The 23,061-nt window shown below is 38.4% G+C and overlaps 1 protein-coding gene across 4 annotated transcripts; it reads left to right on the top strand.

The window, feature by feature from the left end:
• The first annotated feature begins 13,141 nt into the window (after positions 1–13,141).
• thbs1a (thrombospondin 1a) lies at positions 13,142–22,024 on the top strand. Of its 4 annotated transcripts, none has more exons than XM_030127202.1 (22): positions 13,142–13,313; positions 13,414–13,510; positions 13,751–14,310; positions 14,444–14,522; positions 14,647–14,736; positions 14,849–14,958; positions 15,301–15,426; positions 15,827–15,923; positions 16,007–16,180; positions 16,278–16,454; positions 16,535–16,708; positions 16,792–17,072; positions 17,155–17,373; positions 17,479–17,586; positions 18,034–18,193; positions 18,303–18,421; positions 18,760–18,994; positions 19,138–19,365; positions 19,455–19,726; positions 19,829–19,926; positions 20,028–20,167; positions 20,288–22,024. In XM_030127202.1, exons 2-22 carry the CDS (start codon positions 13,447–13,449, stop codon positions 20,293–20,295), a joined length of 3,519 nt encoding a protein of 1,172 aa, XP_029983062.1. In that variant the 5' UTR covers positions 13,142–13,313; positions 13,414–13,446; the 3' UTR covers positions 20,296–22,024. The 4 variants fall into 4 exon arrangements, with proteins under 4 accessions (XP_029983062.1, XP_029983061.1, XP_029983060.1 ...); XM_030127201.1 differs by having other exon boundaries at positions 13,142–13,314; positions 13,425–13,510; XM_030127200.1 differs by having other exon boundaries at positions 13,142–13,317; positions 13,427–13,510.
• The last annotated feature ends 1,037 nt before the right edge of the window (positions 22,025–23,061 follow it).

The following is a 23,061-nucleotide window of genomic DNA, read 5'->3' as shown; positions in this document are numbered from 1 at the left end:
TCTTGCTTATTCTAGTAACTGTGGTAGGGTGTTCAGTGTGTTCTTTCTTTTCTATTTATTTCTATGACACATTCCGGTATTTGTTTTCAGAACCTCACAAAACTTTCTAATGATCCAAAAGCTGCAAAAATAACCTTAAGGTATTTATTGACTGATTACTGGTTAAATCTACCTCACATGTGTTGTCCAAATGTGGAGCAAATTTTACCAGTGTAAGTATTCAAGTAAAACACTTCTCAGCACAATTATTAATGGAATCATCAGCCTTAGTTGTTTTTATGTATCTGTGCTGACCTGTTTGTATTGATCAGTTCATTCTGTTCATGGAAAATTTTGAAAAACCATATATATATTTTTTAAATTTTTACAAGGAAAGTATGAGGCAGTGATATTAAATATTTGATGTACATAAATTGCAAGTGAAAGCTTTCCAGGGAACAGCTGCGTGTTCTGGCGTGTCCAGCATTACCAATGACTGGAAGTGATGCACAGTGCCCCAGAGACCTGCAACAACTTTATTGGACTTTGGAAATAATCTGTTTTCGCAACATGCATGTTGCCCAGATTGCAGTCAGTAGAGGGATCATTTTATCGACTTGATACTGGAATTTAACACAAACAGTCAGAGTGTTTTTTTTTTTTTTGCGGAGTGATCAATCAGAAAACAGTTATCCAACACGATGCGTCATGAAATGTAATGTCATTGCATGGATACGTGTACAACCTGGTGTTTTTCTCAGGATTCTTTGAAAATCTGGGTATGGGTTTTTAGTGTATTGCAAGATTTTGAAGAAAACACATTTTGGAAGTAGAAACAGCACAACCTCATACTATTCTCACTATATATCTTTGTTTAAAATGTACCAAATGCTTTACAACCTTCTGCACCACATTTTAACACATCTTAACATAACTGATTACCCAACAGTCATGCTCAGCTGTATATTTATGGCACTGCTGTTTTTTAAACTCTGTGTGGTGGGTCACTGATGTTGTACGATAAGAAAAATAATCAAATGTAGTCTGTTTTAGTACCCTCCTGAGCAACCAACACAACACTAGCTGAAGTTTGCACTCTATGCTGCTGCTGAACAAGACTCATGTGTGGAAGAGTTATTGTATGTGAGCTGTTCAACAGCTGAACCTGGCATTACAATAAATCACCAGGAGCTTGACTTGAGCTTTAATAACAACACTGGTGGCGATTGTAGCAACATGAGATGTCTTCTGACCATCATTTACACCATTTACTTAATCCATTTGGCTCAGTGTTCAATGGGTTGTTTGTGTTGCAATATAGTCACAAAGTGTTGCTCTCTCATCACTGTTGTATAGTAAAACAAACAAAACCACAGGGTTTACAGTACCAAACTGAGATGACTGAGACGAAACTCGAAAAAGAGATGTAATAACTCATTTTAATGTATACTTCATGCCTGTGGATGAGAACTTTCAGCTTTACTTACATTTGCACATTCTCTCAACAACCCCCTGCAGCTGCAGGAAGAAAACTGAGGGAAATGCAATGATAGATTTTCAAGATGTAGGGACTCCAAACAGTAGTCAGCACTTCCTTTAAGTACTCTCCAAGCTGTTAGAGGCTCTAAGGCCCAGTGGTAACAGATTCAATTGGAGTTATTATAAAAGCCAAGGTAATATCTGTGTTTGGGTACATTCTTAGGCAGCATTCCCAGACACCAACTGTGGCTTCAGTGAAGCTTAGAAACTGCACTCACTTTGCCAGGTTTACCCAAAATATAGCAACAACTGAGAGACTGTCCAAGTAGGTGGTGGATGGAAAGAATGAGAGGTGAATGGATGGGATAGAAAAGGTAAGAACATTTCCTGAATCAAGCACTCATGTCACACACACCTATAGCTGTGGAACTATACCTGTGGATAATCCATTTAGAAGCTGTGTGTTTCAATGCCATATGTCAGAAGAAAGAAAAAATTTTGACCTGAATCTAGGGTTTTATTATTATGTTTTTTTTTTTCTCCTTGAAGGATTTGGCAGACATCTTGCCACTGATGGGAAGATGTAGCAAAATTGGCAGTAAAATAAGATAGCGGTCATTCTTGAAGCACAAAGAGATTCTAAAAAAACCCGACTGCCATTAATTAGATTCTTCACTATGACTCTGGCAGATGCTTTTGATTAGTTTCCAGGAGAAGATCAGTGGAATGGCTTTAGATGGCACACTCCCCAGAACACGGTGGACACTTTACACAGTTAGCTGCTTTGAATCAGCTGTAAATACTCCATGCTACATTTACAGACTTTAAAAGTGATGCCAGTAGGGAAAAAAAACTGTTAGTAAATGCCACAAAATTTGTAGAGTGCATGCAATCAGTCTATTGTAAAACTGAAAACATGCAAAGACTATATTATACTTTGTTTTTAAAAAAATGCTGAAATCCATGCTTTACTATGTTATTGAGTTTTACATATCTCAAATTAGGTCTGGCAGGGGGACACAAACTGGAATCATGTGTAGTGTAATTTGGGAATTCCAGGGTAGCACATGCAAACCTGTATAACCTATAGCTTAAGGCAAATCTGTGCAATAAGCTACTGGAAAATATTAAAATCCCACCTGGTTCTACTCAGCAAAAACATCTGCTGGAATGTAAGGAATTCCAAAGATAGGGCAATGTTTGTCTGAAACCTAGCTTTTCGCATCATAAAGAAGATTTTAATCAGCAGTTTACACAAACAATGATATATCTACAGTGTGACTCATGCAGAGCACCCCAGAAATGGGAGGGAATGACAGCACCGCAAACACTGGAGTTGTAGGTCAAAAATGAAAATATATGCTTGTGAGTTGTATGGATGCTATCATTGAGTCTTTAAAGTAGGTCAGTCATGTGCCATATGTTGCAAAAGGACCGTGAGTAGTACATTTACGTCAGAAAGTCTCCCAGTGCACCGGGGGGAGGGGGTGAAGAAAAGAGGATTCATGCCTCAGCAGGGATCTTATTTGATCTTCTCACCTAAATGGCTGAGAATGATTATCAAAAACATGAGCACGATTCACCGTTTTATTTCCTCTCACATATCGGTCTGAGTCCTAACACCTGGTATGAAATGCCACTGATACCCAAACATTCCTGTTAATAGCAATTCAACTCTATCTGACCTTTGACCTTAGATATACATGTACATGTTTTCTAGAGCTCGGCAAATAAAGCATATGCAGTAGGTGTAGGATGGGAACAGCAGTTTATTGCTGAAATATTAACCCCTGAATCTCAAATCCATAGAGAAACATCACCAAATAATGTTGTTTTTTTAGCATCATGGCGAGTTTCAGCTTCTCTCAAGGGGAAGATGACCAAAACTGCCAAAAATGAGAATGAAAAAAGTAGAAATTGTATGTAAGTAGCCAAAATCTTTGCTCAACTTTTCAGTAATAAGTAGGTCAAGGGTGGTTCAGTTCTTTTTGCCCTTGCTCGCTGTTGCTGTAAAGAGTCACATAAAAAGCACTTGAGGTGTTTAAAGTTATACTGTAACAGAACTGAGTTACAGAGCTCCCTGCAGACTCATATCCAACTCTATAAAGTTATTTTGACAGAATTAGATCCTGTGCATCATTGCAGTTGTATGATGTCATGGGAAAGATGCAAAAGTGGCACACTGACTGCATCTAATGTCTGGAAATGTGGCTACATGAAAGAGCTCAGCCTCACCTGGCTGCCATCACCCAAGGTCGTTTCAGTGTTACTTTAATATCCTTCAGGGTCTGCGCAGTGAGAGCACACTTCCGAAAATCGGTGTGGAATTTTAAGAGTGGAAGGCCAAGAAAAGCAGGGTCTCGTTGCAAAGTTGAAACGTGTGTATGTGTGGGGGGAAGGATGAAATGCTGCTGTTAACTTTTAGTTTGTTCTGTCAAACGCAAGCCCAATACTTGAAAGTATTTCTCTACAGACCCACCACTTAATATTGAGGAATTGTGGGAGAAACAGGCTCCAATGGTGCTCTGTGAGAAGGGTTTGCCTGGGCTCTCCTCTCACTTACATCACCACAGTGACAATGAATCAGTTTTCATCCGCTAGGAATGTTAAAATTACAGTAAGTTCAAATGAACCAAAACCTTATCCACAATTCTCTGGTGGTCCGGCTAAAAAAAGAAACAAAAATACAAGACTCCATTATTTTCTGTGAAATTCTTGTATTTTGCAATGGAAGCAGATTTGTTCCAAAGAACTCACAAGTTCAGCTGAAAGAATCTCAGCAGCCAAAGTGCACACACTGTCCTGTAGAGCTCAATACGGTAACATGATGACTTGAATATTTCTGCATATGAATCAGAATACTTTAGGTTTGACAGTAAAAAGACTAAGTACAGCAGCGGTTACATATGACCATATGATGAGGGAGTTCATAAAATCACCACCAGATGAGCTACACACATCTTACATGTATTTACACAGCAGTTTAGCATCTTTGGTTTAAAAAAATAATCTTTTGTTCTCATGTCACCGGTCTTGTTGAGCTCATTTCCTGCTGTAGTAGTAAGTTATTTGCTGTGAAATAGAAATAGAGATTTAACATAGTGACTGACAGCATTATTCAACAACACATTACCTAACAAATTATAACCAATGCAGAAAATCACTGTGCTGGAACTATATACACATGTCTTTTTATTACTGACAAAGTCCCTCCAGGTGTTCGCTTCTTCTGTGCTTACAATTAAGATCCACTTTCCAAAAACATTATCCACTTGTGTGGTCATCGGGAACTCCTGTGTGACAAGTCTGACAAAGCAAACACTGTCTTTGTAAAGGCCTTTAAAATTCCTCCGTACAGTTTTCTTCTTACATTTGACTGACATGTGGTCTGTCAGCTCATTAGTCAAAGGTGTGCTTTTAACTGGAGTAAAGTCACGCCGCAGCATCGTGCATTCACCGCCATCACTCACAGAACTTTAAGGGCTCTGTGCTCGTGCTACTGGCATGCGAGGACGACCATGGGTGACTTGGCGTCTGTCTCCAGTGAGAGAAGCTTTCAGAGCGCCGCGTCTATCCAACATAATCAGACTCTGACATCACTTGCCGGAATCAAGCAGACTCGCTGCAACCAATTAATCATTTTCTTCCATGCGTACATCCAAGGATGTGCTAGTTTAATGCCACCACGAGAAAATCGAATCCTTTGCTGGTCCTATGCTGAGGCTGCATTTAACTTAACACATTCCCTCTAATACAAATATAATGTAATTTTGAGCTTGCAGCCAAACCTTTATATACCAAACATGACTGATTGATGGTACGGAGCAAATTACTGGAAAATGTTTGCATTCAGAATTTATTAAAACAAATTGTTTTCTACCACAGATGGAGCAGGTTCTTATATGCTCTTTCACAGAACATCATTTTTGCTAAGCTGATCCAGCTCCAAAGCCACCAGTAATATCCATATTTCCCTCCTTATCCTTCAGAGGCCAAGCATGGTTTATGATCAATGATATCCAAAGGCCAAAGTCATTTTAGTGTTCTGGCATGTGTCACAGACAAAACAGCTGAAGGAATAAAAACTTGGTTACAGTTTTTACTTCCCTTCATACAAAAAAATGTCTTTTAAATCCAAGATTTCTTAACCCTTTATGGAGCAAGTGACTACTTTTTGGTCATTTTCGCACACATTAGGGCGAAGACACACCAACCCAATTTTCAGGAGTCAGACATTGTTGGGCAGTCTGGTGAGGTCAGTGACATGAGTTTGTTTGGTGTGTTCCATGCGATAAGCCGCTGTTAATGCCATTGCCATGCTTTTTAGCCATTTCAACATGTATAATCGACCATTACCCAGCAAGGTTATTATCGTTAACGAAAACTAACGAAATGATGAAAACTAGAATTGAAAAAACATTTTCGTTAACTGAAATAAATAAACACTATAATTAAAAGAAAAAAAGGATAACTAACTGAAACTGTATTTATGTGCTTACAAAACTAACTGAAACGTATAAAAATTATGGATAAAATTCCCTTCGTTTTTGTTTTTGTTAATGTCAGATTGATATGAAATCGATTTATTTCAGTCAAGCATTTTTAGCTGTTGGCACCATACGGTTCTTCACGGTCCGTCACTTCTCGTCACTTGTGGTTTAGTCATCTTCTTGTCCCCACTTTACCTGGAAACATGAAGACTAAAGTTGGGAGAAAGCAGCAGAGTTCTGTATGGGATTTATTTGAATACGACAGCGAAGAAGAGAAAAGATATGACAAAACTAAAACTAAACTAAAACTAAGCATTTAGAAAAAAATAAAAACTAATAAAAACTAGCAAACCTGCAGTAAAAACTAAATAAAACGAACTGAATTAGAGAAAAAAAAGGTCAAAACTAAATAAAACTAAACTATAATGAAAAATCCAAAACTATTATAACCTTGTTACCCAGTTGTTCAGCCTGACCAATCTGATTGGTGGAGGGATAGCCCTTGACTAGCGAATCAATGAATGAGAAGACCGGAATCTTTCTGAATCAGAATCAGAATAAGAATGAGAGTTTATTTATTTGTCATTGCACAGCAGGACAACAAGATTAAAAGCTAACCTTAAACTGCAATCACATAAAACAATAAAAGTAACCACGGACTATTAAAATGCAACCACAATAAATAGTAACAGTAACAACAGACAATACAGTAACAGTAAACAATTTGAGTAAAGTGTGTGATGGTGAATAAATAGTAATAAATAGAACTCTGTATGTAATGAGTAAAATCCATTCATATTTGCATTCAGTGTTGTGATGGCTTTGGGATAGAAGCTGGTTCCACAAGAACAAGCCCGAGAGCTGACAACACCAGTATCTTCTTATTACAAGTCATCCGTTCAACAAGTACAACAACAACCCTTCTTGACTACTCAACAGTCTTCTGACAAAAATGATTAACAACAATGAGTTCTGTGTTTTGGTCTAGAGAGACGTTCCGTCATTTCCAGTTTTTGTTTTTTGGGCCACAATACAGATTAGCGCCACTTGCTCTTATGGAGATATTACGTCCAACATACGCTCAAGTTGGTAATCAATTTAGTGTGTTCTTCGCACTTTTTTGACCGTGTCCCGGAGACGGGAGCTGACTGATCAGCCAGGCTGCTTTTTTTGGCGACGATCAGTAGTCAATTTGGTGTGTCTTTGTCTTTTCAAGACAGTGACAGCAACAGTTACAGTGAGGACAATCAGTCAGCAATCTCAGGTCCAATGTGGTCTACAGGGTCTGTAAGGTCCACCTCTGCATGAACAGTGAGTGTACCTGCTTTGTTAGGTACCATGAGGTAATGCTACTAATGTAAAGAATGATGTTCAAAGGGATAATGTGGATGTGGACAGGTGTCTGGATCGGGACTGATGTTGTAGTGTTCTACAAGTGATGTTGTAATGTTCTAAATACATGTTTTTTTTCACCTTACATGTGTTTTTCTTGTATTTTTTATACTTACTTCTTGGATTTTTTTTTTTTGTTCACTTAAGGGGTAAGGAACCAAATATGGTACCTTCACTGGCCTTGATTTTCTACATAACAATGCTTTTTTTTGTTTTTGTTTTAAATTTCACAAAAGTAATAAAGTCTTGTTATGTCCTCCAATAGCACACTAAGGTTGAAATTTTGAACTTCAGAGTATTTCTATGAGTGCCCTATAAAGCAGGGGTGTCAAACTCATTTTTATTCTGGAGCCACATTCAGCCCAATTTGATCTCCAGTAGGCCGGACCAGTAAAATAACAACAGTGAAAAAAGTAAAATTATATTAAGAGCAGGTTTGCATCTACAAAGTTACCTCAAAAATCTGAATAACATGAATAACTTGAATTGTCTTAAGAAAAACAAGTGCAATTTTAACAATATTCTGCCTCAGTTTATCAGTTTATCATTTACACATGTGCATTACAATCACACAAAACATTTAGTAACAGGCAGAATATTGGTAAAATTGCATTTACTTTTCTCAAGACATTTCCGTTTGTTCATATTTGTTCAGGTTATCCACATTTTTTTGTAAAAGTATAGTTTGGTAATGTAAACATTTTCATGTAATTTTACTTTTTTTACACCAAAAAATCAAAGAGAAAATGTGGGGTTGTCATTATTTATAGGTTATTATGATAGTATTTTACTGTTCTGACCCACTTGAAATCTAATTGGACTGTATGTGGAACCTGAATTAAAATGATTTTGACACCACTGATTGTTAATATCTTCAGAGTAATTTTTGCATTTCACAAATTCATCCTGTGGGCCGGATTGAACCCTTTGGTGGGCTGGATTTGGCCCCCGGGCCGTATGTTTGACACCTGTGCTATAAAGGGTTAAAACAAGTGTTCAGTAAGATAAGGTGGTTAGTTACTGTTCCTCAACATGCTGCACAAACCCTTTATACATTACTGTCTGGACTCCATGACCAGTTTCTAAAGTCAAAGGTGACCGATGATCACCTCGCTGCTGCCGGTGGTTTATCAGTGACTCATGTTCTTCTGTGTCTGAGCAGTAGCCATAAGGGGCTCTTACTCATTCTTCCCACATTCACTCTCAAAATGTCCGTTATCCAAAAACACCACTTACACAAGTTCAGCTTCCCCCCTGGGGCTGTTTAGTGACAGACATACTGAAGACTAATGTGTTTGAGCGAGCCACGCACTAGAAAAAGATGTTAATACATGCTTGTCTTTCATACGCACCATCATTTTGAATCACACATCTTGTTATTTTCCTGCAGTGTAAACCTGTAGCCATGGGGGACATAACAATGGCACATATCCAGGCGAAAGGTAGAACAAATGTTTGATTACTTACTCACAGCAAATAAATTTTAGGTAAAGGTCTTAACTTGCCAGAACGATAACACAAATTTAATGCGTCATAAGTTGCATAATATCAATCCTATAAACTGCCCGTTGTCAGATTTTGTTCCAGTGGTGCATGCTGTTTCGATTACGCCGTAAACACATAAAACAGCCACTTATTTTGGGGTGAATGAGGGAATGATACAGATTTCCAACAGAGCGGAAAAATACTAATTTAATTATGATGCAGGCTCATTGGTTTGAATAGAACAATGAAACTGGGTCAAATACTCTCACATTTCATTCACTTTTGTCTCATAATAAATACATATTGTATGTCTGTTATAATTGTATGGTAGATTTTCACCTTCAGATTTTATGGAACATAAACTACAAATAACTGGACAGATCTTCAGACAATATTACTCATTATCACACAAACATTTTTCTATTCAGCTTAATGTCAGTTACGGTGATTTGCATAAACATTACAATATTTGCATTTTACTGTGATTTTCATTTCATAGTACTCTAGATCTGTGTTTTCCAAATTCCAAAATGGGTCACAGAACTGTTTCCATTTGTTTACCAACTGGCAGGGGAAATATATAGCAATGATATGATGTGTGAATTTATTTTCCTAATCTAAACACATGGAAAGTGTACTTTGGAAGAGTTTAGAGATGTTGACCTTGACAAAGCCATGTGAAATACAGAGAACAGACCTAGAAAGTCACAAAATTATATAATAAACATTCAGTAACATGACAAAAATGACATAACAAGACTGAGATGATGTAAAAGATCTTACAAGAGAAAACATACAAGACAAAACTATGGAAAAATGTTTAAATATTAAATTGATGTAAAAAAAAAAAATATATATATATATATATATATATATATATATATATATATATATATATATATATACATATATATATATATATATACATACATATATATATATATATATATATATATATATATATATATATATATATATATATATATATATATATATATAAATAAATAACAATGATGTAAAACATAAAAAAAATAAAGAAAGAGACTTGAGAAATAGTGTTTTGACTGTGGAAAACTCAGTAGAAATGTAGATCTGTCGCAGTTCATGATGTTTTGTAAGTTTAGGCTCCGTGGAGGAACAAAAACGGATTCCACTGCTCTAAATGTAGAAAGGTTGCAGAATATATATATATATATATATATATATATATATATATATATTTAGGTAGTCAACAACATTAACAAAAGACATATGATATATTCTCAATACTAAGGGCAACAGAAAGGATAAATATATAGTGTGAAGTTTTGCAAAATTATATTTCATTAATGTAATGCTATTACAAATAATTGCATTGACGTCTAACATTCAGCTGACAACATAAACATTCAATGCAACATTTATCATTCAGTAAGGTGCAGGCATACATTAAGTGGGAGGCTATAGTCTTATCATTAGCCAGAAGTAGGTGCTTGTGTTCCCTCAGGGTTCTAATAAAAATGAAACTGTTTAGACATACTTACTCCTGCAGTTGTACCTAATAACTTATGATAGGATCTTTAGTAGGAGGATAAAAAAATGTCTCCCACCCACTGATGTGTTAGACTGTTATACCCCACAGTTTGGAGAAATTCCTAGGAAACACTGCACAGTAAACACTGGCTATCTGTTGGCTGTTTCCGTTGTACTTTTGGCTCCGAATGGTAGGTATTCATCAGAACTTGGCAAGTGTCTTGACTTCCAACACTGTCTTGTCAGTTACACCTCCCACGCTGTGAGGTCACAGTCACACCCACAGAGATGTGCCCGGTCACACCAGACTATGATCTCTCAAAAAACCCTCTAGTGAAACTGATCCGGCCTAAGTCCCATTTCACACACGTCGAGACATTTTCCGTTAGAAAGACAGCTTGACCTGTGAGGCGTTACCATCTTATCACTTCCTGTAAAGTTTCACCGAGGTGAGCGCTACGTGTTGTAAATCTCATGTCACAGAGGCATCATGGGTCATAAAAACCTGTAGGTTACTGGTACTCTACCTGAAGAACAGGAATCCAGATGTTGTGTCTCTTCACTATCAGACGTCCATATATCTAACCTATTTATAGACGGGCCTTATGTGAGTGCACATGTAGGCGCCTCTCTTCTCTGTGTTTCCCAGAAGGCTTTCATCTTCATCACAAACTCACTCTCTCACTTCAGCTTTGACCTATTTCTCACACCTGCATACTTCGGTTTTACAAAATGCAAACACTAATTTTTATTAAAAAAAACTAAAATAGTCATATTTCACTCTGTAGATAGAGGGTCATAGGTCAAATGCTCAGACGTGAACCTGAACTTTCATCTGCTCAGTAATGTCTCCAATTTAGAAGGAAGGAATGTGGAAAAATATGTGAAAAATGCAGGTATAAACATGATCTGCATAATCACATGAAATGAATCATCCATAAACTAAATATTAACAATATTATCAAAGAGGCCTGATATACAAAAGCAGGTGGAACATTATCAAATACATTTTTTGTTTTTTCAAAGACATTTGTTTAACCCCTCTGATGAACTGGTGACATGTCCAGGGTGTCCCCTGCCTTCACCTGTTGGTAGTGGAGATAAGCTAGAAAAGGAATGTTTTTATTTTATTTCATTATAAGATAAAAGAAAGACTCAGAAAAAGAAAATTTGCTTTTTTAAGTCAGTAAAATGATCCCATTATGAATGAAAAGGAGGAGTAAGAAGAACGATTTTACATTTTCTGTCCCTTGTTAAGGTATTTGTGCATTTACAGTAGTAATCTTAAACAGAATTGTGAAATCAGCATCTTAATACAATATTTGTTCTTACTTACTGCCGCAATTCATCATTTAATACATGATTTATTCAACATCATCTCCAGTTTACCAAATTAATTTCCTGTGGCATAATTTCTTAATATCCTAGATTTACTGTTTTTTTTTTTTTTTTTGCTAGATTTAATTATTTTATTTCTATATTGATTGTTCCATAAATTGACTCATTTTACTGAGATATACTTTTCTTTTCCTTTGGTTCTGAATCGGGGTATTTTAAAGACCTCTGTTCCTTGTTAGTTCTAGTAGCTTATTCTTTTCTCATTTGTTGTTAAGGTTTTATTGTACGCATTTACACACCATTTGTAGAATACTATAACCTACAATGAATGAATGAATGCTATAAATATAAACAGTGATGTTTATTTTGCCGGTCCACTCTGGTCTTTTTTTTTTTTGTTATTTTGGTCATGGGGTTTAAAAGGGGGTTTGATGCTGCTCCATTAAAATCAGCTTGTTTTCAACCAAAGAAGAGAATCGACAAAGAACGAAAATAAATGCAATACAATAAAATATGTTCTTTCGAATTATACTCCTTGACTCCCAGTGTCCTTTGTAAATATGTTTCACCTTTTGGGTTGTAACATACATAGAAAGATAGTATACACAGCAAATCAGTGTTAGTTTTTTTTTTTTTTTATTCGTTTAGTTTATTTACAATATGCAACAAGGCAAAGTAATCTTACTTGGTCCTTAGTTTTCTAGATAATGACTGTTGATTTTGACTCTGAAGGTGTCAAAATTATAATCTTATTGTTATTTGCAGTGTACATAAAACAGTCCGTCTCAACCTTTTAGCTCATCCTTGTACTTGCAACAAGTTTCTCCTCCAATACATCCATTCAATAGTCTCATACTCCTCACAGAGCAGAGAGATGTAATCCTCCTAATATCCTTAGACTAGTACTTATTTAACTTCCATTCATTACTCAAAGTGTCCCCTGGTGGACAGTCTATAAATAGCAAGATGGGAAGTAAATCATAAATCAGTAAATATCCTGCTACGTGTCATAAATAATGCACACAACTGATCTATGTGTAGGAATAAACCTGTAATTAAGTGTTTAATATAAGCTGTCAGTGATTTTTTTTTTATTTTTCCATTTAGATCTTCCCACTGTTTTTATATTATATTATATTATATTATATTATATTATATTATATTAAAACTACATTTTATTATATGATTTTTTTCCTCAGAATAATGCTTAGACTCTGGTCGAATAATTAAACTTTTATTTAACCGGAAACGACCATTTGGCTGTGGTGCGTGTATGAAATATTTGTCCGGTGATGGATATTCAGCTCTGGAATGCATTTTTCCCCTATGTGTGCGTCTCGGATGTTACTCTGACTGGCTGTGAGGTAAGAAAACAAGGACGTCCCTATTTCGTACAGCCATCCTATTGGTCCAGAGAGGACCTTAGGAATGTCCTTAAACTATTTAAATAGTACTTGTATGAGTGGAGTAAGTCAGTAGAATAAGCCTAAGCATCGGAAATAAACAAGAGAGGAGCTCAGAAAGACTTTGCAACTTTCAACTGGAAACGAAAAAGCTCCTGAAAGAACAAAGAAAAAGAGGATAAAAAAAAGAAGAATCGGACTTTTTTCCTACTATTTTTTTCTACTTTAACTATTTAAAGGTTTGTAGACTTGTTTTATTTCTTATTATTAACTGATGAATAGATGCAGCCCAGATTCTAAAAGTGTAAAACTGTTTTTTTTTATTATTATTATTATTCTTTGTAATAGGATTGACTTGAGTTGTCGACATGATGCTGTGTGGCATCTTTCTGCTTTTGATGCTTTGGAGTTGTGAAGGCGCAAGACTGGCAGGTGAGAAAGGAAAATGTCTCTTTTAAGGCTTTTAAATAACTATTCTTGAAACTAAGTCTTGAAATCTGCCAATATATTGAAATGATGTTTTTATATTATCTTTTCTTTCTTTTGTTTTTTGCTGTTCCAACTGTCACAAATGAAACTGGCACATTATTGTGTTTTGTCCCTGCTTTTGTTTTACGCACTGTTATTATAAGAGGAAAAAGTGACCGTTTCTGTTCTTTTCTGTCACCGCAGAGAGTCGAGATGATAACAGTGTTTATGACTTATTCGACTTGGCCCGGGTAAACAAAAGAGGCAATGGAGTGACTTTGGTGAAAGGAGCAGATCCATACAGTCCGGCATACAAGGTCCTGAACGCAGATCTGATCCCCCAGGTCCCTGACACCTCCTTCAGGGACCTCATCGACTCCATCCAAGCGGAAAGGGGTTTCCTCCTCCTGGTCAACCTGAAGCAGTTTAAGAAATCCAGGGGTAGCATTTTAACCATTGAGAAGAATGACGGATCCGGACCCGTTTTCGAGATTATTTCCAACGGGAGGGCGAACACTTTGGATGTGGTCTACTCCACCATGAACCAGCAGCATCTGGTGTCCATAGAGGATGCGGATTTGGCCACTGGACACTGGAAGAACATCACTCTGTTCGTTCAGGATGACCGTGCGCAACTTTTTGTGGGCTGTGAAGAGATCAATGTGTCAGAGATGGATTTGCCAATCCAAAAACTGCTGACCCAGGAAATCGCAGATATTTCAAGGCTCAGGATTGGAAAGGGAGCAGTGAAAGATAGATTTATGGTGAGTGGTTTTGCATTTTCACACAGAATGATACAGAGTTAAAACATATGTGTGCTGCATCTTGCATTGACAAACATTTTAATCCTGTAAAAACCTAAATAATGAAAATGATTCAATGTTCATCTGATTTCAGGGAGTGCTTCAGAATGTGCGCTTTGTCTTTGGCACCACTCTGGATGCTATACTAAGAAATAAAGGATGCCAAACAGGAGGTAAGTCTGTAAAATGTTCAATATGACAGACACAAATGGAAATACATACACACATAAGAATTTTGTTACCCATTTTCCAAGCTTGTGAATAGAAATTCATGCAGCTCTCCCCTTTGCCCTGCAGCTCCTTTAACTGATGTCATGACCCTGGACAACCCAGTCAATGGTTCCAGCCCTGCTATTAGGACTGACTACACTGGCCACAAAGCCAAAGGTGAGATTTTACCTCCTCAAAGTTAACATAGCTGTCTATCTGCTCTACTGGACAGTTTTAACTTTTAAGGGCTAGTGTAATTTACTGGACTTTTTTCCCCTTCTCTACTCAGATCTGCAGTCTGTCTGCGGCTTCTCTTGTGAGGACATCACAAGCATGTTTAGGGAGCTCAAGGGACTCGGTGTGGTTGTTAAACAGCTGTCGAATGAGCTCCGCAAAGTGGTAAGCTCCAAGGGCCATCAGGGTCTGCTCTTTGTCACCATTCACTCCCTCTTTTCCTCTCCTCTCTCTCTTTTCCGCTGCTGCCAGTTAACGCATTCCCAGTGCAGAGCCACTTGTCGCTGTAATGGCAGTCACTGGCCAAGTTCTTAATGAGACCCATGTGAATACACAAATATGTTTGGCTGTCGGTTGCATTTGCACTGCTTCACTAGAGTCAAGCAATGTCTTAATCATGGTGTCGGTCGGTGATTCATTTGTATTGGAACCTTGGCAAAGTGAAAGTTTTCCATACTCCATCCTGAGTAACCCCCTTCTTCTGCTCTTTCCTCTGTTTTCCCCCAGTCTGAGGATAGCCTTATGCTGAAAAACCAAATGAACATCCACAGCGGGGTTTGCTTCCACAATGGTGTCGTTCACAAGGACAAAGAAGAATGGACTGTGGATGGCTGCACTGAGTGCACCTGCCAGGTAAGTGTCATCACCTGTTAGAATGCAGCTGCTGATAAAGTACAGCTGCCTTTTCTGTATCTCAGCTCAAATGAAGTGATAGAAGTTTTTATACTGGTCCGTTCACCTTTCCTTTACTTCTGACTTATCAACACTTGAAGAACGCAGCATGAGGCTTTTTTCCTTCACAAAGGGAGATCATACATTGTGTAATTAGTCAGGTGATAGTGGGAGAGAGTGAGTCAGAATTGTGTTGTATTAACACAGCAAGAGTGTCATGTCGCTGATAGAAGGACACAGCTTTGTGAAATATTGTAATTAGGTTTGGAACAGTACCAAGAATGCTTATTTTATTTTGTTACGATTCAGCCATTTGACTAACTCATTATCCTTGTACTAATCGAACTGTTCCTCTGTGCAGAACTCTGCTACTATCTGCCGCAAAATCTCCTGCCCTCTGATGCCCTGTGCTAACGCCACCGTACCTGATGGACAGTGCTGTCCTCGCTGTGGAACATGTAAGTGTCCATTTATATACATTGCTCCTCTAACTGTTAAAAAGTTATGAGAAAATATTCATTCTTGGTCTTGCCTCCTACAGCAAATGACTATGCAGAGGATGGCTGGTCACAGTGGTCTGAATGGACCCATTGTTCAGTAACATGTGGACGGGGCATCCAGCAGCGTGGACGCTCCTGTGATCGCATCAACAGCAACTGTGATGGCACATCTGTCCAGACCCGGGACTGCTACCTACAGGAATGTGACAAGCGCTGTAAGTTTACTAAGTCAATTTTGTGAACTTCATCAATAAGATAATGTATTCTCAGCTGGAGAGGATGATAAACCAATTCTATATGTATTGCTCACAGTCAAACAGGATGGAGGATGGAGCCATTGGTCACCCTGGTCTTCCTGCTCTGTGACCTGTGGTGAGGGTGTCATCACCCGGATACGCCTCTGCAACTCCCCCACACCACAGATGGGAGGCAGGGACTGCCAGGGAGAAGGACGTGAGACACAAATCTGCCAAAAATCACCTTGCCCCAGTAAGTCACATTTCAAAGTCAAACTCATGTTACACTGTAGATGTTCAGGGCAATTTAATAATTAAAAATGTTTTTTTCAGTCAATGGAGGTTGGGGACCCTGGTCACCTTGGGACACCTGTGCTGTTACCTGTGGTGGTGGAATCCAGACTAGGAAACGTCTCTGCTCTGATCCTGTCCCCAAGTATGGAGGAAAGGATTGTGTTGGTGATGGTGTTATGACTCAACGCTGTAACACACAGGACTGCCCTATTGGTGAGCATTTACTTAGATGTCAATGAAAGAACACATATTTCCAAATACATGACACTTTTAAAAACCAGTTATTTTTTCTACAGATGGTTGCCTGTCAAACCCATGCTTCCCTGGTGCAAGGTGCACCAGCTTCCCTGATGGCTCTTTCAGGTGTGGCAAGTGTCCACTTGGCTACAAAGGGAATGGAATCACCTGCAAAGATATTGATGAGTGCAAAGAAGTCCCTGATGCTTGCCATACCCATAACGGAGTCCATCGTTGTGAAAACACAGAGCCAGGATACAACTGTTTGCCCTGCCCTGCACGTTACTCTGGCCCTCAGCCTTTTGGAAGAGGAGTGGAACAGGCCACTGCAAAAAAACAGGTTTGAAATTTTACTTACATTTATTGCTTGTGGTTGGTTGGTTTGCTCTTTGCATCTTTTAACCCTCTGTAATTTGCTTTAGGTTTGCACACCCCGTAACCCTTGCAAGGACGGTAGCCACGACTGCAATAAAAATGCAAACTGCATCTACTTGGGTATCTTCTCCGACTCCATGTTCCGTTGTGAGTGTAAGCCAGGGTATGCTGGGAATGGCCATATTTGCGGAGAGGACAGTGACTTGGACGGATGGCCCAACATTGATCTGTTGTGTGTGGAGAATGCTACATACCACTGCAAAAAGGTATCCAGACCCCACATGAACACAAGAGCAAAAGGCCATTATTACACATCTAGAGACTCTTATTGTGATGATTGTCTCCTTAACCACTCCTTTGTTTCTTTACAGGATAACTGCCCCAACCTTCCCAACTCTGGCCAAGAAGATCATGACAAAGATGGGCTTGGTGATGAATGTGACCATGATGATGACAATGATGGGATCCCCGATGATAGGGTGAGTCATCTTTGCAGTTTTTTTTTTAAACCCAAAACGGTGCTTTCCTCACAGACCACACATAGCAATCAGCAGTAGCCATCCTTCCTCTGGGCAATAGGAATGTTAAGTCTGCATGTTTGTAGGCTTTCACCAGAGAATTTAAGTGGAAAACCAGTAGACTACCAATAGTGTAATATAGTTTTGGTGTGAAGCCAGAACTGAGAATGAGGTGGCTTGTTGCCTATAATTCCTAGTGTGGATTTGGAAAGTTGGGCTAGAAAAATGCTGTGGTAAAAATCACCAGCTGACTTGCAGTGGAATATCACATTCCAGCAAAAGGAAGAAAAAACAGAACTCAGAAAGCAATAGCTGTCAAACTATTAGTAAAATTTCTTGAAGTGAAGACATTTAGATTGTGCACCATTTCAATGAATTAAATATTTCAAAACATTTCTTTCAAATTAGGATAACTGCCCCAAAGTGTACAACCCTGCCCAGTATGATGCAGACAGAGATGATATTGGTGACCGCTGTGACAACTGCGTGTTTGAGGCTAATACTGACCAAACGGACACTGACAACAATGGAGAGGGTGACGCCTGTGCCATTGACATTGATGGTGATGGTAAGCAATCACTCTAGATTCCATCTTTGTTATCTTTTAAGCGTTCCTTTAGTCTTAAAACCATTTGTTTAGTCACAAAGTCTAAGTTAAGCATGTTTTCACTCCACAGGCGTTCTAAATGAGAACGACAATTGCCCATATGTGTATAATGTGGACCAGAGAGACACTGACAGAGACGGAGTGGGAGACCACTGTGACAATTGCCCTCTGGAGCACAACCCTGATCAGGTAACGTCAAATTGCACCTGCTTTAATGAAAGACTGGAATGTGACTGCTTTGAAGAAAAGAATGCAACATGCTGGCTTTTCTTCTCTATTTATCAACTTTCAGCAACAAATATGAATGCATGTATTTAACTTGGTGAAGACACTGAGTACTTGTCTAAAGAGGCATTGCTTGCATACCTCCAGACAAGGGCCTACATTTAAATTAGTTCCAGAGTAGCACCTTTCATATCGAGGCTGATGAAAAACAGTGGAGTTATTTGAAGTGAGGACAAGCGTCTCATAGTGTGAGAGTCAGTCTTTGAGAAATCTCATCATAAAGGAATTCTCCTCCCCTACAGATCGACTCTGACTCAGATCGCGTAGGAGACAAATGTGACAACAACCAAGACATTGATGAGGATGGTCACCAGAACAATTTGGACAACTGCCCGTACATCCCCAATGCTAATCAGGCAGACCACGACAAAGACGGCAAGGGAGACGCCTGTGACCATGATGATGACAATGATGGCATTCCTGATGACAAAGACAACTGTCGACTGGCCTATAACCCTGATCAACTCGACTCCGATGGTGAGTCACTTTCTCAGTGCTGATAGGGTCTGCAGAGAATTTGTTAGATTTGCTATCCACCCACAGAGCATCTTGATTAGTCTAGTAATTTCCTTATCCATAGTTTCCATCTTTGTAAATCCATGTTTATATTTTTCTCTCAGGTGATGGCCGCGGTGATGTGTGCAAAGACGATTTTGACCAAGACAATGTTCTGGACATCTATGACGTGTGCCCAGAAAACTTTGCCATCAGTGAAACAGACTTCCGCAGATTCCAGATGGTTCCTCTGGATCCCAAAGGCACCTCTCAGATTGATCCTAACTGGGTTGTCCGGCATCAGGGCAAGGAGTTGGTCCAGACTGTCAACTGCGACCCTGGCATTGCTGTTGGTATGTAAAATACTCATAGACATTGTACTACAGTCCCACAAACACTAAGTCATGTTAACCTGTTCTAACAATCTCCTTTCTCATTTCAGGTTTTGATGAGTTTAGCGCAGTGGACTTCAGTGGAACATTCTTCATCAACACTGACAGAGATGACGATTATGCCGGGTTTGTGTTTGGTTACCAGTCCAGCTCACGCTTCTACACAGTGATGTGGAAACAGATCACACAGACATACTGGTCCCACACACCCACGAGAGCTCAGGGATACTCTGGCCTGTCTATCAAAGTGGTCAACTCCACCACTGGGCCTGGAGAGCATCTAAGGAATGCCCTGTGGCACACCGGAGACACCCCAGGACAGGTGGGCTGCAGATTGATTTGATCAGGACTTCAGGCATGAAATCGTCGTTTATACAATGTTCTCTGCTTTTCACTTTTAAAACTTGTAATTCTTCTTTTCCAGGTGCGTACTCTGTGGCACGACCCCAAGAACATTGGCTGGAAAGACTTTACTGCTTACAGATGGCATCTCACTCACAGACCTAAGTCTGGACTCATTAGGTCAGTCTCAATCCTCAAGACATTCTCTTTAAGTCAATTATAAATATTTACTCCTTATTTAAAATGGCAATGAGTTTACATTTTTCTATTTTTTTGTTTAGGGTGGTAATGTATGAAGGCAAGAGAATCATGGCTGATTCTGGAAACATCTATGACAAGACGTATGCAGGAGGACGACTAGGCTTGTATGTCTTCTCTCAGGAGATGGTTTACTTTTCAGACCTCAAATACGAATGCAGAGGTAAGACATTTGCACAACTTATCAATGATAGTTTTGACAATGAAATGCACAATAGAGTAACACAATTCTGGATTATATTTCTAATGTATCTAATGTGTTTCTTGCACTATTCTCTTTCAGATACATAATTGGACCACAGCACCTTATAGATGAATGTATCAGCCTGTATGAGTATATAGTACGAGACCTGGATGAATATCTCTTTAACTTTTCCTTTGAGAAATGCACATTGGAGGAATGACAAGAGCAAGTGAGGTAAAGTGACCTCAGGACTTAAAGCCAAATGAAAGTTCAATGATGATTCTGCACCACTGTACCAAACTCAAATTATGAGCGCAGCTCTGCTCAGAAGAAACTGGCCTTCTCACCATGTGGCTCTGATCTACATTGAAGGAAGGCCACATTTATTGCTTTGCACACCCGAACTGTTGTCAGTTGGTGGTATTCCACTGTTGATGAGGGACCAAAGGGAAGAGTATTCCTTTTTTTATTTTTATTTTTTGAGCAATAATATTCATCTGCTGTGGATATTTGGTTCAGCATGAAGAAAGCAGTAAGAGAACTTTCTTAGATTGGGGAAATAAAACCCCTTGAAGGAACTGTTGAGGGACCATGGACAGTATGGACTGACTGTTACTATCAAAGAGAGTGAATGTTGATTGTGTGTTTGTGCATGTGTGCCACCAAAATAGTTTAGTTATGAAGATAAATAAGTTAAATTTTCTTTTCATTTCAAGTAACCTTCCCCACAGTCATGCTGACCTGTATATACATGGCCTTGAATTTAGCTGAGGCTTAGGGCTGGCCCAGAACACTATCACTAGTATTCTCAGGAAAGAGCACTAGAATAAATTAGAAGAGCACAAAATTCAGGACAGCACAGGGCCCCAAAGCATCCATATTATAGACTGCTTTGGAACAGTAATTATGAACAAATGTTAATGACAGTATCTTTAATCCTCACTGAACATGTAAAGGGACGTTACCAGCAAGGGCCAGTCTATTTCTTGTCAACCAATGTAAGTATGGCTATTTGTATGCTTCTTTACCTATTCATTATATAGACTATAATTGTCGCTTCTTGCCATCTTAAACCATTGCCAGCAACCTATTCCAATAGACCTTATAAATACATAATGAGTTCAGCTAATGGCAAGATAAAACATTACATCTGAACAAAACCGTAATAAGTAAAAGATAGGCATCACTTACAGTATCTCTGAATATTCTGCTTCTGCACAGTGTGCATGACTGGTGTGCCTGAGCATGTGTGTACATTTCTGACAAGGGAAAAACAAAGGAAACCCTTAATGTACAAATATTACCTCATTAATTCTTTTTGTATTGAGGCCAGCAATACACAAGAATCACTTGTCTTAGCAACAGAGTATAAATTGGTTGGCTTCTTTTTTTTTTTTTTTTTTTTTTTTTTAGCAAGACTTTAATATCATTTATATGCTGTATATAAGATATTTTTGTAGCAAAAGAAGCCCAAGCAGGAAAGGATTAAAGAATTGTTGTCTTGACTATATTGTGCTATATGTATTTTTCTTGTGCATTTTTTGATAAATTATTGTGTTTGTTTTATGTTGAGGTTATTTCATGTGTGTAGATATATGCTATTTAAATAATTTATCTAGAAGCGTAGCCTCATATGGAAGCGTTTCTGTCTGTATAAACTCATTTGCACACTGACATGAGGATGTCTTTGTTATTTTGGTTTTGTATGTGTCTTTTTTAATTATTAGTGAAGCTTTTATATAAACATTTGTACTATAGTTTCTACCCAAAGTGCTGTTTATACTCCTACCTGTTATTTTGTAATGTCAAATGAACAATAAATACGTCAGGAAAATATTTTTTCCGTTCTCTTTGTGTCTTTTTGATCAAAGTCAGCTGAATAGTTCAAAGGTTTTTTTTTCTTAGAAATATTGGTATGTCATATCTGCTTTGATTGAGGTCTTCTCCCTAGAAAAGCAAAGAGAGCCGAACCATACTGTGTCAAGCGACTGGAATCTATTAGCTGAGTCTAGCGAAGCCTTGGAGAAAGGGAGTATCCTTGGGAGTCAACATCAGAAAGCTCAACATGAAGTATAACCCACTTAAAGAGCACATCCATACAGATCTGATTACACATTACACAGGCATCTCCTTACACCTTCAAACATTGACACTCAACAAGTGGTAGACATAAGGAATTTTGCACTCTAAATTCCCTCTTTTGGGGGATGGCAGCGTTAGTTGAATGTGTTCTACTTCTGCCAGTAAAAATGTGCATTGAAATTCCATTTTTCATAAAATGATCTGAGTAAAACTACTTTTCCAAGTAGATAAAAAGGGCTGCAGCTTTTTGACTGGTGCGCCACTGTTTTAAGACCTTCCACCAGTCTGCAATCAGAATTTAAGCAGCTAATTTAGTTCTTTCACAGGACTACAAAGAGTTGTAATCTAAGGCACCAGTGAGGTTTGTGCTAGAAAACCCAGACAGTCTCAGCATGCCGCAGGTCTCTTTACATTAGAAGTGACCTCATTCTTACCATAGTGAGCTCACTATGTTTCCATTACCCCAAATGAGGACCATGTCTTCCCTACTGAGAATTTATTGACTTGATAGATTGTATTTATAAAACAGACAAATATTCTACAAATGTAACACGGTGAAATGGATAAAAACATGTGGAATGATAATGAAAAGAGCTTTAGCTTCATTTTACCGAAAGTTTCCATTGACTTTGTTCATATGCCATCAGTCTGAAATGTGTTTGCTCTTTTGAACCTGTGCTGAGGTGTCTGTTTAGATTCCTGTGTTGATAGTGCTGCCGCTTTCGCTGATAGCGGCGCTCTGTTGGGGTTTGACCTTGGAAGCTCACCTGACCGACATGTTTTCAGTCTAG

Source organism: Sphaeramia orbicularis, chromosome 22 (assembly GCF_902148855.1).
Source record: "Sphaeramia orbicularis chromosome 22, fSphaOr1.1, whole genome shotgun sequence".
NCBI lineage: Eukaryota > Metazoa > Chordata > Actinopteri > Kurtiformes > Apogonidae > Sphaeramia > Sphaeramia orbicularis.
Note: the sequence above shows the minus strand (reverse complement) of the source record. Positions and strands in the feature narration are given on the sequence as shown.